Here is a 15,474-nt window from a genome sequence, read left to right as displayed (position 1 = left end):
TTATTTCTAAATTCTTATGTTTTGCCTATAGAGGGGAATAAATATGCTGTACTATTGTACACGCATGTTTTTCAACAGTTTTGGTATAAAAGCCTTTTAGACTAAGGAGCAAATTGTTTTTAATACATGTTATGTGTCTGTGTGTAATGTATATTTTATGGTGCACCTAAAAATATAATTTTTATGTGTATATTTTTCTGAAACCAGTGAAAATCTTTATGGCCCAAAGTTATTTATAAATTAACTCTAAATACATAAAAACACTGCAGAAAAAAAATCTAAATTAACCATTAATTTTAATTTATAAAATATACCACAAGCCAGTTAAATAAATTCTTGAGCTTCAGTTTCCTTATCTTGGAATAATGATAATAGTATCCGTTTTGCAGGGTTTTTGTGCAGATGAGAAGCACTTGATGTAAAGTGCTTAGTACAATGACAGAATCAAATTGGGTGTTATTATTCTTACATTGTTTTGGCAGGTTTAGCAAACAGTTTTGAAATACTTAAATAGATTAAAAACTAAAATCATTTAACTTCTGTTCCATTGTTGGTGATAAATAACTCATTTATCTGTGCTAATTATTTCTTATTCTTTGCAAGAAGGAATAAAAGACTTCCTCTGCTTGATAAGTTATCATTTCATGGGAATTATTTAATGAGATTTATTTGGGTGAAGCAAAACTATTTAGCTTTTGAATTGAATTAAAAGTTAAGGGGCGCCTGGGTGGCACAGTCATTAAGCGTCTGCCTTGGGCTCAGGGCGTGATCCCAGTGTTTTGGGATCGAGCCCCACATCAGGCTACTCCGTTGGGAGCCTCTTTCTTCCTCTCCCACTCCCCCTGCCTGTGTTCCCTCTCTCGCTGGCTGTCTCTCTGTCAAATAAATAAAATCTTAAAAAAAAAAAAAAAAAAAGTTAAGACTTGTGAGAAGTCAGATGTGATTAGCTTTCTTCATTGGGGATCTATAGTTAATGCTTAGAAAATAGGTTTGTAAGCACAATCCCTCTTTCATATATTTAAATCGATCCCCAGTTTCCATATTTAATAATATAGTTTGGAAATGTATTCATAACAAAATGTAGAATACTTAATTTTAGGTAGTGTTGAAGTATTGTTTTATGCAGGTACTCTATATGTGCATTAGAAGTTAAGAAGTTCAGGGGCGCCTGGGTGGCACAGCGGTTAAGCGTCTGCCTTCAGCTCAGGGCGTGATCCCGGCGTTGTGGGATCAAGCCCCACATCAGGCTCCTCCGTTATGAGCCTGCTTCTTCCTCTCCCACTCCACCTGCTTGTGTTCCCTCTCTCGCTGGCTGTCTCTATCTCTGTCGAATAAATAAATAAAATCTTTAAAAAAAAAAAAAAAAGTTAAGAAGTTCAGGGGCACCTGGCTAGCTCATTTGGTAGAGCATGTGACTCTCGATCTCAGGGTCATGAATTCAAGCCCCTCATTGGGCATAGAGGTTACAAAGGAAAAAAAAAGAAATTAAGAAGTTCAAAATAGATATACCAACTCTGGCTTATGCCCTTATTTGTGCATTTTGGGGAATTATAGTGAATATTTGGATACGTCAGTAGGTGTTTTTTTTCTTTGTTTGCCATAGTCACTGGGACTTACGTCTCACTTTTCTGCTTAATCTCCGAAGATGATTTCTAATAGTATTACAGTCAGCTACATAATATATTCAAATACTTGTTCTTTTATGTGGGAAGATAGAATGCTAATACTTAAAATATTTGTGAGGAAAGAGAATAAATTCTTAGTGCAGAGAAGAGACTTTAATGTCCTGTTGCATGGGTTAGCAAATTAGGTAAGTAAAGAACCATTTAATAAATATTATAGTCTTCGTAGACCATACTTTCCTGTTGCGGCTACTTGATGCTGCCTGTTTCGTGCAAAAACAGTCATAGACAGTGTGTTAACAAATGAGCATAGGTGTGTTCTATTAAAATTTTATGAGCAGAGAAATTTAGATTTCATGTAATTTTCATGTGTCATGAAATTGTTTATGTTTTGGGTGTTTTGCCCCAACATTTAAAAATTTTAAAACCATTCTTAGGTTGTAAGCTATACAGAAATGGTAAGTGAGCCAGATTTAATACCTTTTTGTCCCTGTCCTAAAGGGTAGAAAAAGGAAATTGGGAAAATTCGTTCTTATTCTCATTTTGTTCCTTTTATTTCAGAAAAATAATAAAAACTGGTAATTATTAGAAATCCAATACAGTTATCATACTGAAGGAAGATTCTCAAACATAATTACTTTTTCCTTTGTGATGGAACCAGTCTCCAAAAGACATATTTAATCTTTGGTATTTTTATTATATTAATGTGTTATTAGTGCTTTGTCTACTGCTTTTGTTACTGCCACATAGAGACTTCAGAATGTTATTTTCCTTTCATTTTAACTAACACTAAAATAACCAAACATGATTCCAGCAATGAATAAAACTAGGCAAAGGCATATAGTGTATTTTTTATTTGAGTAATGGACTAATCTGTTGTGGTTTTTTTTTTAAGATTTTATTTATTTAATTGAGAGAGAGAGTGAGCATGAGCAGGGTGAAGGGCAGAGGGAGGAGCTGAGCAGAGAGCCCAGTGCGGGGCTCAATCCCTGTACTCAAGGGATCATGACCTGAGCCTAAGGCTGATGCTTAACTGACTGAGCCACCCAGGTGCCCCTGAACTAAACTGTTAAATACATAATTGTGAGGTGCCACTGAAGGCCCTTCCAGGAAACAATCAGATAAATATATTGTGTCATGACACTTTTTGTTCCAATAAGAGTGATTGACACACTGTGGCCCATGGGCTGTATCTGACCTGCTACCTGTTTTTTGTGTGGCCCACAAGCTAAGAATAGTTTTTACAGGTGAATATTTACATCAGTGTGATGATAGTCAATGCCAGTTAAGCAAAATTTTACTCCAACAGTAAGAACTTCAGTCTTCTCATTTGCCTTATAATATAACAAAAAGTGGTACTCAATTACTAGTATATTTTAAATTTGTTGGTAATCTTTGGAAATGTGATTTCTCTCGTAAGTACCTACTGTAGTATCCTTGATTTTGTCTCTTGGTTCACAAAACTTAACATATTTATTATCTAACCATTTACAGAATGGTGACTCCTGCTCAGAACTGTTCTAATCATGTGTATACTCATGCCTTGATCTCTCTCACTGTCTTCTCTTTTCATGATTCAAATTTACCTGGCCTCCTATCATTTCTGTCGTTTTAATTTATTCCCTGTTTGTTTCTAAAAGGTCATAGTTCAGGTAAGAAATGTATTTGTATATAAAGAGTAGAAGTAGCAAAATAAAATCTTACCCCTTTGAATGTTTGGTATGAGAAACATATTTTAGAGTAGAAGAGTCTTAAAAGGAAAAGTCTGAGATACAGTTACAATATGCTGAGTCCTTGGGGCGCCTGGCTGGCTCAGTCGGAAGAGCATGTGACTCTTGATCTCAGGGTTGTGAGTTTGAGCCCCACCTTGGCTGTAGAGATTACTTAAATAAAACTTAAAAAAATAATATTCTGAGTCCTCTTAGAGTTTACACATTTCTCAAGGTATTTCACTATAGGTATTATTACAAGGAAGGCACTGTAACATACTGCACTTAAAATACTGAATCAGAAACTACATTGACATGGCCAGGTGGGTGAATTTTTTTTCAAATGCAAGAAAAGCTTTTTCCTTTATCATAGTGCCTCAAAGAAATAAACAAGTCAGAAAATACAATGTTCTTGGCTTGGAGTTTTATACAGTTTTAGGGGAATAGATACTTGGTTCACATTTAATTCATTCCATTTTTATCGAGCACCTATGTGCCAAGCAGTGGGTTAGATCTAACTATTTAAAGATAAAAATCCTTGCTTCAAGACGCTCATGTTCTGTGGTGCCTGGCTGGCTCAGTCAGTAGAGCATGTCACTCTTGATCTCAGGGTTGTGAGTTTGAGGCCCACATTGGGTATAGAGATTACCTAAACTCTTAAAAAAAAAAAAAAAGCAGCAGCAGCTCGCTTTCTAAAGGGAGATAATGATGGATAAGTTTGAAAGAGAAGGATGGTATTTTGGGCCTACTTAGAGGAATCGGTGTTGAATGGGAAATATGCATCCATATAATAATTGTAGCTGGGGAAAACTGGTTGTTGCAGAGGTCAGGGAGTTATCAGTCTGAGTCTTTTGATTGCATTTCTTTACTCATTGAAGTCAAAGAGAAAATTTCCTCTAGAGGCCAGGGGAAGGGCCTTTGAAGACAGTGATTTGTAGTGGGAAATCAACTAGAAATAAATAGAAGGATTCCTGGGCAGCACTGAAGATGGAGCAAAGATGAGGGAATACCATAAATTTGTAATAGTTCTAAACAACAAGGTGATGTCACTTTTCTCTGAGAGAAGTGAGCAGTTCCAGAGCAGAGAAGGTAGGTGATTGAAGTAGCACATTATGGGTTTTGTTGGATAGGTATAACCTGAGGAAAAGGGGCAAGAAATGTGAGAGTGGTTAAAATAATATATCATTAAACCTAAGCCAAATAGAAAAGAAAGTAAAACCTAGAGTGGTTTTACAGGAAGAATAAGAAGGATAGTAAGGAACTCAGAGTGTACCAGCAATAATAAGGAAGTGGATGATATGAAAGGATGAGTGTAGTGGTCAGGGAGGAGGAAAATTTACAGAAACTTACTTCTTGAGTGTGACCACAGTTATGAATCACGTTGGTGAAGTACAAATGGACATTGAAATTGAGAACTGTGAAATTGTAGTATTGTGGGGTAATCACACATTGTTACCATTCTAGATTGGCAGGTTTTAGGTGGAGAGAAAGGCTGTTAGGCAAATACTAGAGTCTGCAATGAATATCCCAGGGTGATCAGGTCTAGTGGCATCTAAAATGCAGAGAAAGTAGTAGTATTACTTGATGCCGTGAATCTCAAAAGATGCGAGATTCATACTTAAAGGGTAGAAAGTGTAGCCGATTAGAAGTTCACAAGAATGAGAGGCATGGTAAAAGTTACTTTCCTTGGGGTTCTGAAAAAATTCTGGTGTAAGATTGCTTTGGCATGATGTAAAAACACTTAAGAGATTTCTCAGCTAGGCTGGTGATTGAAATTACTGGTTAAGGGGCGCCTGGGTGGCACAGCGGTTAAGCGTCTGCCTTCGGCTCAGGGCGTGATCCTGGCGATCTGGGATCGAGCCCCACATCAGGCTCTTCTGCTATGAGCCTGCTTCTTCCTCTCCCACTCCCCCTGCTTGTGTTCCCTCTCTCGTTGGCTGTCTCTATCTCTGTTGAATAAATAAATAAAATCTTTAAAAAAAAAAAAAAAGAAAGAAATTACTGGTTAAGATGGGAGGGGAATTTTCTGAATCCTGGAAATAGGGTTTGTTGCAAACTGCTTGGCTCTGCTTGCCTTTCCTAGTATACCACAAAAGTCGATAGGAATTCCTAGGAATTTGAACCACCTTCCACAAACAAAAAGAAACTTTCTAATTCATTAACTATTAACGCCACAAAGTTTTTTTTTTTTTTTTAAGATTTTATTTATTTATTCAACAGAGAGAGACAGCCAGCAAGAGAGGGAACACAAGCAGGGGGAGTGGGAGAGGAAGAAGCAGGCTCATAGCGGAGGAGCCTGATGTGGGGCTCGATTCCAGAACGCCAGGATCACGCCCTGAGCCCAAGGCAGACGCTTAACCGCTGTGCCACCCAGGCGCCCCTACACAAAGTTATTTTTAAAAAAATTCTTGAGCCACGTATTGAAGACAAGAAAAAGCAGAAGACAGAAACTCAGTTCTCCTTGTGTGTTTGGTTTTGTGGCATTCTTTGTTTGTATATGATATTAAAGAAGGGTAGGAAGCCCACAATAAGGACCAAAAGTTAATGATAATTATGCTACTTTTGCATAAATATTCAAATTGACCACATAGGGGTATTCCAGGGATTTCATTTTTTCCATTAACTAATTTTGAGTGCTTTTACTCCCTTTTGTTTTGAGCAGGTGTAGTCATTTTCGTTTAGTGGGCAGAAAACGGTTATGATTTTATCTCGTATTGCACAACCTTCTGTAGGGTGATACACAATAGTCAAAATGGATTAATTTTTAAGGCTTAGATTTTTTTACCTGCCTAATAAGCAAAAACATGTAACAGTTGTTGAATCTTTACCTTCAATATTATAATGCATAGCAGATATGTAGTGTTGCATTTATATTAGATTTTCAGTTTTCCTTACATTTTGATATAGAAAGTATCTTGCAAGCACTTTATTTACTTAGTAAAGCTGTATGTAAAGTATAATGTATAATGCAAAAATGTAATTACATGGCATCAGGGTAATCTTTTTTAACCAAAAGAACTCGCTTTGTCTTTGTCTCCTCATCCCGCATATGTAATGAACAATATTGGAATTGGGGAGATTATTCTGAATGCAAAAACTTGGATGAAATAATTTATATATCACCATGTTATATATGTGCTGCCAAAGGTAGCACTGTTGCCGTGCTGCTTTTTGTGGGGAACTGCACAAAATCACGTATCTACTTAGAGTTGTAATTGTTAGATTCTTTTCGGGAACCCTCCTGGTAAGAAGGCAATTTAGCTTTAGGGATGAAAAGATATATGATTAATATTGTAAAGAAATATTAGGGGGTACCTGGATGGCTCAGCTGGTTGGGTGTCTGCCTTTGGCTCAGGTCATGACCCCAGGGTCCTGGAATCAAGCCCCGCGTCACTCCCCACTTGTGGGGCCTGCTTCTCCCTCTTCCTCTGCCTGCCACTCCCCCTACTCGTGGTATCCCTCTCTCTCTCAAATGGATAAATAAAGTCTTTAAAAAAAAAAAAAAAAAGAAAGAAAGAAATATTAGAATCACAGCCTAGTTGTTAATGTAACATTTAATGCTGCTGGCATTGACCACTCTTGACATATCTTAATGTTTATAACTCAAGAAAATTATGAGCAAGTAATGTTTTTCATAATTACAGTAAAATATAGTAGATTTTTTTTGTTTTTTGTTTGTTTTTCTCTAGTTATGTTCATATCAGATAATGAAAGTTTTAATCCTTCACTGTGGGAGGAACAGAGAAAACAGCGGGCTCAAGTGGCATTTGACTGTGATGAAGACAAAGATGAAAGGGAGGCACCTCCCAGGGTGAGTCCTGTTCTTCCTTCAAGTTTGAAACAGGTCTGCTGATATTTATTTGGTGCTATTTACCTTACTGTGCTGTTTTGGGAGATACAGAGGATTACTGGTTTCATTCCTTGCCCTCAAGGCATTTAAAGTTTTATTGATCCTACACAAATGTCATGTGAAAGAATTTGAGAACAGTATAAAACTGTGTTATTATAAGCCAAATTTCATAATATAAAGACAAGAGAAAAATACATGATTGTTTTCCCTCTTCCCTTTCTTTAATGATTTATTATTTAGATTCTAGGATCAAGAACTCTGTTATGAACATGTTTTTCTTTATGGGATTGAGAATCTGTGTTGCAGTGACAGAAGTAGTAAATAATTCATTTCCAAATTACTTGTGGATGTAATTATTTTTCCCTTATATAAACTAGCTGAATCCCAGAAAATGACAATTAGACTGACTTTGAAAGTATTTGGTTCCTGCCATAAAAGACAACATATAAATGTAGGAATTTTATATGTGTCTGGGTAAATAGCTGGAAAACGTAACTGTTTCAAAGCCAAGTGATAGTGTTGGCAATATCCACACCATAAATCTTAAAATGAAATACATATAAATCTGCTAAAAAAAGCATTCCAAGCATTAGTTAAATATGTAACTGTGAAGTCTTTCACTATTGATAAAACCATACTTTTATTGTGTTTAAAATGCTTTCAATAGCCTGTCATCTGTGTTTAAAGTTACCCCCAGGAGCCAGATAATCAACACAATTAAGATGGATTATAGATTAAATGTTGAGGTTGGTGTTAGAAATATTTATCCATATTTCAAATTTTACTTATTTTATTTCTCTAGGAGGGAAATTTAAAGAGATATCCAACACCATACCCAGATGAGCTTAAGAATATGGTCAAAACTGTTCAAACCATTGTACATAGATTAAAAGATGAAGAGACTTGTGAAGATTCTGGAAAAGATCTGAAACCACATGAAGATCAGCAAGTTGTAAATAATGATGTGGGTGTGAAGGTTAGAAAACTCAAAATAATTGACTAAAACGTATTTCAAGCTTTTTAAAACTTTAAGATAATAATTGATACAATGGTCCTTTTTGTATACACGATAATGTCCTCTCAAATTTAGGGTGGTGTTTTCAGCCACCTGAAGTAAAAGCTGGAATAATAGCAAACTCTCTAATTGCTGTTATTACACTTCAGTATGGTACAGACGTTCCATGTGGGCAGGATAGCGTCAATATAGGTTTTAAAAAATCTTGCCTGAGCCAAGAATAAGATAAGGAATGTCAGAAAATTCATTGTTACAGAAATACTTTTTTCCCCATGATAACATTTTGATCCACTCTACCCAATTCTAATTTTAAATGTAATTGCTATGCAGACTATTTCCTTGGGATGTTTCAGAAACCTACACAGATCCTTAAAGTTTGTGTTCCTTCAATGGACTTTACCCCCCATACTATATTACAGAAACTGAAGTTTTCTCATGTCACTAGAATTACTATACATTCCACAATCAGCAGAAAACACTCTAACCATCCTGAGTTTGAGCGTGCTGAGCTAAGTGATTCACTCATGAACACCAGCTTTGCAGCTTAAAAGGTGAAATGTAGCCTCAGCTAAATTATAAAGTTTAATGTGGTTCGTGAACCTTTGGGGGCCACCTGCTCTTCAAATGAGTATATATGGCCTAAATATATATATACTAAATATAAATATACTAAATATATATATTTAGTAATCTCTACACCCTTTGTGGGGCTTGAACCCATGATCAGGAGTCACACACTCTTCCTACTGAACCAACCAGGCTCCCCTACTTTTAAATTCTAATCTGAACTATAGTACAAAAATAGATATAGAGCTTTAAGGAATATGAGTTGTCTTTTCTTTTACATAGACTTCAGAAAGTACCACTCCAGTAAGAATCAAAGCTGATGAAAGAGAAAAGTATATGATAGGAAACTCTTTACAGAAGACCAGTGAATCTGAAGCTGAGATTAGTCCTGGGAGTCTACCCATGACTACAAATATGAAAGCCTCGGAGAATTTGAAGCATATTGTTAATCACGATGATGTTTTTGAGGTACTGCTTTGTGATTATTCTCTGGCACACTTGTAACAACTTTGAAGAATTTAGTATTTCATTGTTGCTAATAACTAAAGATAGAAAACTGATACCAAAAGCAGAAAATATGCTCATTTGAGAAATTTCATAGGTATTTACTTTATTATCACTTATTTATCACTTTGAACTTAAAATTTTATACCTGTATTGCACTCAAATGTTTACTATGTAAATTAGATTGTGGTGGTTCTATTCTAATTCTTTAAAATACATCATCTCAATTGTTTAACAATAAAAAGGTTACCATAGGTATATTTAAATTATTTCACTTATTTAAGCATTTATCGTTGGTTGTGAAGTTTTTTTTTTTCCTTGAATGTCTGAGACTTTTTTCTTTTCTTAATTTCAGTATAGTTAGCATACAGGGTTATATTAGTTTCAGGTGTACTATATAGTGATTCAGCAATTCTGTACTTAATTGAGTACTCATCAAGAGCACTCTTAATCCCATCACCTATTCACCCATCCCCCACCTCTGGTAACCATCAGTTTGTTCTCTGTAGTTGAGAGTCTGATTCTTAGTTTGTCTCTTTTTTTCTTTGTTCATTTGTTTTGTTTCTTGAATTCCACATATGAGTGAAATCATGTGGTATTTGTCTTTTTCTGACTTCACTTAGCATTATACTTCCTAGAGCCATCCTTGTTGTTGCAGATGGCAAGATTTCATTCTTTTTGATGGCTGAGTAATATTCCAGTATATCTGTCTGTCTGCCTATGGCAAGATAGATAGCTACACACACACACACACACACACACACACCTTTATTCATTCATCTATCGACGGACACTTGGGTTGCTTCCATATTTTGACTGTTGTAATCGATGCTGCCATAAACATCAGGGTGCATATATCTTTTCAAAATAGTGTTTTCATATTCTTTGGGTAAATACCCAATAGTAGAATTACTGGATCATATGGTAATTCTATTTTTAATTTTTTTGAGGAACCTCCACACCATTTTCCACAGCGGCTGTACCAGTTTGCATTCCCACCAGCAGTGCAAGATGGTTCCTTTTCTCCACATCTTCACCAACACTTGTTGTTTCTTGTTTTTGATTTTAGCGATTCTGACAGTTCTGAGGTGATACTTCATTGTGATTTTGATTTACATTACCTTGATAATGAGTGATGTTGAGAACCTATTCATGTGTCTGCTGGCCCTCTCTTTGTCTTCTTGGAGAAATGTCTGCTCATGTTTTCTGCCCATTTTTAAATTAGATTATTTGTTTTTTGGTGTTGAGTTTTTTAAGTTTTTTATATATTTTGGATACTAACCCTTTATCAGATGTGTCATTTGCAAGTATCTTCTCCCATTCAGTAAGTTGTCTTTTAGTTTTATTGATTGGTTCCTTTGCTGTGGGGAAGTTTTTTTATTTTGATGTAGTCCCCATGGTTTATTTTTGCTTTTGTTTCCCTTGCCTCTGGAGACATGTCTAGAAAGATGTTCTGGGCCACCTGGCTGGCTCAGTCAGTAGAGCATGTGACTTTTGATCTCAGGTTTGTGAGTTTGAGCCCCACATTAGGTGTAGAGATGACATAAAAATAAAATCTTGAAAAAAGAGAAAGAAAAAAAAGAAAGAAAAATGTTCCTATGACCATTGACAGAGAAATTACTGCCTGTGCTCTCTTCTAGGATTTTTATAGTTTCAGGTCTCACAATTAAGTCCTTAATCCATTTTGAGTTTATTTTTGTGTATGGTGTAAGAAAGTGGTCCACTTCCATTGTTTTGCATGTTGCTGTCCAGTTTTCCAAACACCATTTGTTGAAGAGACATTCTTTTTCCCTTTGGTTATTCTTTCCTGCTTTGTCAAGGATTAATTGACCATATGATCATGGATTTATTTATGGGCTCTATTCTGTTCCATTGATCAGTGTTTCTGTTTTTGTGCCAGTACTACACTGTTTTGATTACTACACCTTTGTAGTATATCTTGAAATCTGTGATTTTGATACCTCCAGTTTTGTTTTTATTTTGTTTTAAGTAGACTCCACGCCTGATGTGGGGCTTGAATTCAGTGGCTACTAGTCTACTAAAAGTTGTTCAACCTTCACTGCAGTTACTTTTCAAATGTTTGTTACCCCCCAAAGAAGGCAGTACTTCATAGCCATCTCCCCACAACCACTCCATCCCCCTGAGCCCTACCATCTTATCTACTGATTATCTGCCTCTATAGATTTGACCATTAATACTCCATTTTATCATTAATGATGGACATTTTGGTTATTTCCACATTTTGACTATAGTGCATAAGGCCACTGTGAATACTTGGATACAAGTTTTTGTGTCAGTAAATATTTTCTTTTTTTTCTTGGATATATACCTAGGGGTAGAACTTTGAATCATATAGTAACTGTTTACCTGTTTGAGAAAATGCCAGTTTTCCAGAAGTAGCTGCACTTTTTTTTTTTTTTTTTTTTTTGCTTCCCCTCATATACTGCTGGAGATAATGTAAAATGGTAAAGCTCTAACTTTACAAAATTAAATTCTGAAGTGTTTTTGATTTATAGCTACATTTTCCACTATGTATCCACTAGTTATAAGTGGCTATTTAAATTAAGTAAATAAAGGTAAGAACTCTGCTTCTTAGTTTTACTAGTCAACATTACAAGTGATCAGTAGCTACGTCCGGCCACCATGTTGAACTGCACAGACAGAGCATTTCTATCATTATAGAAAGTTCATTTGGAGAGCACTGGTATATAGAAAAGGTGATATTGTGGGTTCATAGTAGCATCTTTATTCCTGAAAAATTTAAATATATTCAAAGCACATCTGTCTTCAAGATTATCCTTTAAGCTGGTATTCACTGCAAGAAAGAAACCTCGTGGCTTGTGAATGTACTTTAAATGGATCACATCATTCAATACACTTATTAAATACATTGGGCCTAATATAACATAATCTGTGAAAAGGTTATTAGGTTTGTCCTAGTGAACTTAATACTTTATTTTGTATGATTTCTATGTGTAAGGCACTGTGTTTGGAGCTATGGTGGCAGAATAGATACATGGGTATATAGATATAATCAAGGTTAGAAGGTGCTTAGTATATAAGAAAAGTACTAAGTAATAAAAATACTAAGTGCTACATAAATTTAGAAAAGAGATATTTTCTGGCTAGGAACAACCGAGATGCTTTAGGATCAAGGGGCTGTTTAACTTGTACTTGGAGTATTTCATCCAGCAGAAATAGGAGAACTGAATAAAATATGGAAGGAATAATGATAGCAAAAGAGTGTGCTTGAGAAATGTAGAAAAAAGCATGTTCCATCTATCTGAGTTTATCAGGGGTGGTAGAAAGAAACAAAATTAGTAGAATAGTTTGACTCCTGATGATGAGGCTCTGGAAAGCCATGCTGAAGAGTTTGGATTTAGTGTTCTGTAGTCTTTGAGGAGCCACTGAAGGCCTTTTAGCAGAGCAGTACTTGTGATAGAGCTATGTATTAAGGTTATCTGGCAACAACTACTGAATCTTCCCAAGTTTGAGGGCTTTTAGAATAATAATACTAGAAAATGTGGACTGGAACTTAATTTTAAGAATGTAAGAGATTTACTATGTAAATATCCCTGACTATAAGAAGTGGAGAAGAGGGAATAGTCACATAACTTTGGTTGAATAGGATGATGATGCCATTAACTGAACTTGGGTTTCAAAGCAGGCTTTGAAGGACTAGTTTGTTTTTGAATATCTGGTAGTTGAACACTTAACAGGACCATCCATTAGACGTATTCAGTAGGTCACTGGAAATGTGTATCTTTAGCTTGGAAGAGAAATGCAAGCTAGATTATAAATTGAAGAATTATCTACATTAAACATAACATTGAAGAAAATGCAATCCAAAGAGAAAGAGTGAGGAAGGATAAAATAAGAGCTAACTTCAGGTACATTAATTGACTTGAGCACAGGAAACAGAAAGGTGAGAGGAAATGTAGGAGGCTGTAGCTCCCAGATGCCAGGTGTAGTATAGGAAGAAGTCTGCTCAGCAGTTGAAAGTACTGCACGTATCAAAATTAGGAGAGACCATTTGCCCTTCCTTCTCCCGTTCTCTCATTCTTTGCATTCATTCTGTCATTAGGTCCTATTCATTCCAAAATTCCTGTCATGTTCTCTTCATCAGCCATCACTGCCATTGCCTAAGGATAAACGTTTTTTTCTTTAGAACTGTAGGATAGCCAGATCCCTTTATGCTGGTCTCTTTCTCTTCCTGTACATTCTTAATATCAGAGTTACCATTTTGAAAGATAATCTGATGTGAGTTCCTGGCTTGACAACTTCCAATAGTGACCAGCGCATACCTGAGTCCATACTTAAGAGCATAACCTTTCCCTCTTCAATCCAGTCTAATTTTTCTGTCTCCTGCTAGTTATCTGAGCTCTAGCTACATGGAGTTGGTATGCTCTGCATACCTTCTCTTATTTCCATGCTTTAATTTGTGCAGAATGTCATTTCTATCTTACCTCACCCCTCGCTTCTGTTCCTTCCTTCTTTACTTTCTCTTCCTGTTCTACTAATTAGAAGTGTCTTTCCATTGTAGTACAGTCGTGAACAGGGTTTGGCAAACTGTGGCCTATAACCTGTATCTAGCCCCCTGCCTGTCATTATATGGCTTGCAAGCTAAGAACAGCTTTTACATTATTAAATATTGAATAAAAATCAGAGTAAGAAGACTATTTCATGACATGTGGAAAATTAGATGAAATTCAATTTTCCTGGCACACAACCACAGTCGTTCGTTTACATGTTGTCTGTGGCTATTTGTGTGCCACAATGGCAGAGTTGGGTAGTTGGAAAAGAGACTTAAGGCTCTCAAAGTGTAACATACTTACGATCTGGCCTTTTTACTGAAATAGTTTTCTGACCCTAGTCCATATCTTTATTATGTGACTTACAAGTAACGGAAAGTCTTAGTAATTTTAACAGAACAATGTTTAAGACTTTTTATTTATTTTCATCATATTATTTATTTATTTTCATCATTAGGAATAATAATTTGCAAAAGCTCTGTTTTTTATATACAGTATTTGCGATGTTAAAATATTTCTATAAATAGTTGTTTACTACTAGGTCCTTTTGTTTGCTACCCCCTTTCACTTATAGCATTCAATAGCAGATAATCAAGGAACCGTTGTCAAATATTAGAGCAAAATTCATGGAGAATAATAAAAAATTCTATCTTCAAATTGGTCAAAAATTGCCATTAACTCATTTTAATGAAAGAGCACCTCAGTCCTTCTGACTCCTTGCAACTTGATAATCTTGGAGGAAATAAATGTGAGAATTAGGAAGAGACTTTTGGTTGGAACACCTTCTCTAAACTGAGTTTTTCAAAGACAGAGATTGTGTTTCATTCATTTTTGTTTCTCTAGCACTTGGCGTAGTACCAGCCACATATTAATCATTAATACACTTGAATTAAGACCTACCATGGAATGTTACCCCATAGCCACTTTGACTATGGGATAATTGTTAATAATTACCATAATTTTATTACCATATCTTGAAAAACTTAAATTATATATTAGTTTTAGTTACGATTACCATAAAAAGGTTTTTCATCCATGTTCTGAATTATCTTTTCCCTTTGAAGTTCTTATGATTTAATATCTATTCATTTAAAGAAACCAAAATTTATTTAAATACTTTTTTTCTTTAAATTAGGAATCTGAAGAACTTTCTTCTGATGAAGAGATGAAAATGGCAGAGATGCGACCACCATTAATTGAAAGCTCTATTAACCAGCCGAAAGTGGTAGCTCTTAGTAATAACAAAAAAGGTTAGATGTTGAAAGTACTAGGAATAGAAATGGGCTGAATTTATCAGATTTATAAATTCTTTTGAAATAAATTTCATTAAATGTCATTATTTTTTTTAAAACACTTTTTCGAAAGTTTTTAAAATAAGCCTATCTAAAAGGTCTACTCCTTCTTCTTGTTTTTAAATAAGAATCTTAGCAGATATTTTCTCTTCTCTCATGCAAGGTTATGTATAAGGGCGTGGGCTTTATAGGCAGATAAGCCTGCATTGTGATTCCGTTTCTGCTGCTTATTTGCTGGGTAATCCTTGAGCTTAATTTTATGCATATGAATTTACCTAACTTGACATAAATTGAGGCTAATGAAGGAATTTGTGAGTATCAAATGTGCTAGATTATTCAGTATTCAGATCTAGCACAGTACGTGATGTAAAATAGTACTTGTT

At 35.4% G+C, this 15,474-nt stretch overlaps 1 protein-coding gene across 13 annotated transcripts in view; it reads left to right on the top strand.

Annotated features, from left to right (window-relative positions):
* The window catches only part of ERBIN (erbb2 interacting protein), a 125,524-nt gene that overhangs the window by 88,062 nt on the left and 21,988 nt on the right, over nt 1-15,474 (top strand). For 12 of the 13 annotated variants that reach the window (XM_045794248.2, XM_045794247.2, XM_045794246.2 and 9 more), the window contains 4 exons: nt 7,021-7,142; nt 7,984-8,157; nt 9,046-9,231; nt 14,935-15,049. In XM_045794248.2, coding sequence (XP_045650204.1) covers nt 7,021-7,142; nt 7,984-8,157; nt 9,046-9,231; nt 14,935-15,049 — 597 coding nt within the window. The remainder of the gene's footprint in view (nt 1-7,020; nt 7,143-7,983; nt 8,158-9,045; nt 9,232-14,934; nt 15,050-15,474) is intronic. The other variant, XM_087862117.1, reaches the window with a different exon arrangement.

The sequence above is a fragment of the Ursus americanus genome, chromosome 5 (assembly GCF_024610735.1).
Source record: "Ursus americanus isolate L20-20 chromosome 5, mUrsAme1.1.p, whole genome shotgun sequence".
In the NCBI taxonomy this organism is placed as follows: domain Eukaryota; kingdom Metazoa; phylum Chordata; class Mammalia; order Carnivora; family Ursidae; genus Ursus; species Ursus americanus.
Note: the sequence above shows the minus strand (reverse complement) of the source record. Positions and strands in the feature narration are given on the sequence as shown.